General features: G+C 65.2%; 1 protein-coding gene across 1 annotated transcript; it reads right to left on the reverse strand.

The window, feature by feature from the left end:
• Positions 1-33: 33 nt before the first annotated feature.
• On the reverse strand, positions 34-827 carry FA09DRAFT_347468 (hypothetical protein; the record flags this gene model as incomplete). Its single annotated transcript, XM_025744807.1, has 2 exons — positions 320-827; positions 34-253 (listed from the first exon to the last, which is right to left on the reverse strand). Coding segments are annotated over exons 1-2 (528 nt in total), but the record flags the coding sequence as incomplete, so codon positions are not given.
• Between the last annotated feature and the right edge of the window lie 591 nt (positions 828-1,418).

Raw genomic sequence — 1,418 nt, forward strand, 5'->3', positions numbered from 1 at the left:
GCTCCTGGCATCTCACGTTTGCTCGACACTCACCGTGCGCCACGACCCACGCCACGCCATCTCCCTCGTCCATTCTGCCCGCGACCATTGTCAGGGCCTGCTGCCTGACCAAGCCCAGCAGCGCGTCGGGGCAGAGCAGATGGCACAGGCGCACGGCGGCGATGCATGCGCGGGTCGAGCGGCGCGGCGCGGGAGCGACGAAGGCGGCAGCGGAGGAGGAGGAGGAGGCGGGATGAGGGATCAGAATGCGAAGCTTGAACAGAGGGAACAGGGTCAGTAGGGTTCAATGTTAGAAGGCAGAGAGAGCAAAGCCACGCACGGAATGAGGCAGCAGCAGCTCCTGTGCCGCGTGCAGGAGCCGTTGATCCATCTGTTTCTGCCTCTGCCTCTGCCTCTGCCTCTCCTTGCCCTTGCCCTTGCCCTTGCCCTTGCCCTTGCCCTTGCCCATGTCGCGCTGCTGCGTCTCTGTGCCCTCGCCCTCGTCGTCGTCGTCGTCGTATGGGTGCATTGCATAGCTGAGCACCCTTCTGCTAGGCTGCGCATGCACACTGCTCAGCGCACTGCGGCCAGCGTCGGCACGCGAGGCGGCGCGCCGACGCTTGTGCGTCGAGGTGCCGGTGGCGAGCATTGTGTGATTCGCCCGGTGCCGGTGCACGACGCAGCGCACTGCGTAGCGGGAGAGAGAGAGGTGGGGAATGCGAGGCGCGGGGGAGAAGGGTGAGGATGGTGGAGGGCAAGCAAAGAAGCATGCAAGCCGCCCGCCGCACTCGCACTTCTTCTGGCAGTGGCCGCGCCGCTAAGAATTTGGCACACACGCGCCGCGCGACTCGGACAACGGCGCCCAAAGATGCTGCGCGCTGCCGCTTCGACACCGTCTCCAAGTCTGCGAGCGCAGCCAGAGTGAGTGCCAGAGAGCAGTCTATCACACTCGTATTTTGGGGGCGGAAGAGCAGCCGATGGGGGGCGGCAGCAGCAAGAGAAAGAAGACATGACGTCGTCGCAGCGGGGGGACATGAGCGGTGGTGTTGATGGGGCGAGTAGAGGGGGGGAAGGGGCGGTAACGATGAGAGAGAGAAGCAAAGAAGAGCACGGCTTCTCGCGCGTACGTGGGGGAAGCGCGAGTGGGCTCGCGGGGACACAGAAAAAGAGAGAACAGGCCCGAGACGGCAACGCCTTGGCTAAAAGTCGAGCGTAGCGCAGTCTCGAGAGAGAGAGAGAAGAGGAAGCAAGCGAGCTTCCACTTCGGCCCCGGTGCGGGCGTGCAAGCCACGGCGGGGGGCACACCTGGGCGCGCCTCCGTGCGGGGAGCGCGAGAGAGACGAAGACGCGGCGGCCCGCCTTAGACGTACTTGCCGAACATCGGAATGAGCGTCTGCGCCACCGTGAAGGAGAAGACGCTGAGGCGAGGGAGGGCGAGG

This window comes from Tilletiopsis washingtonensis, assembly GCF_003144115.1.
Source record: "Tilletiopsis washingtonensis strain MCA 4186 unplaced genomic scaffold FA09scaffold_35, whole genome shotgun sequence".
Classification (NCBI taxonomy): Eukaryota; Fungi; Basidiomycota; class Exobasidiomycetes; order Entylomatales; genus Tilletiopsis; species Tilletiopsis washingtonensis.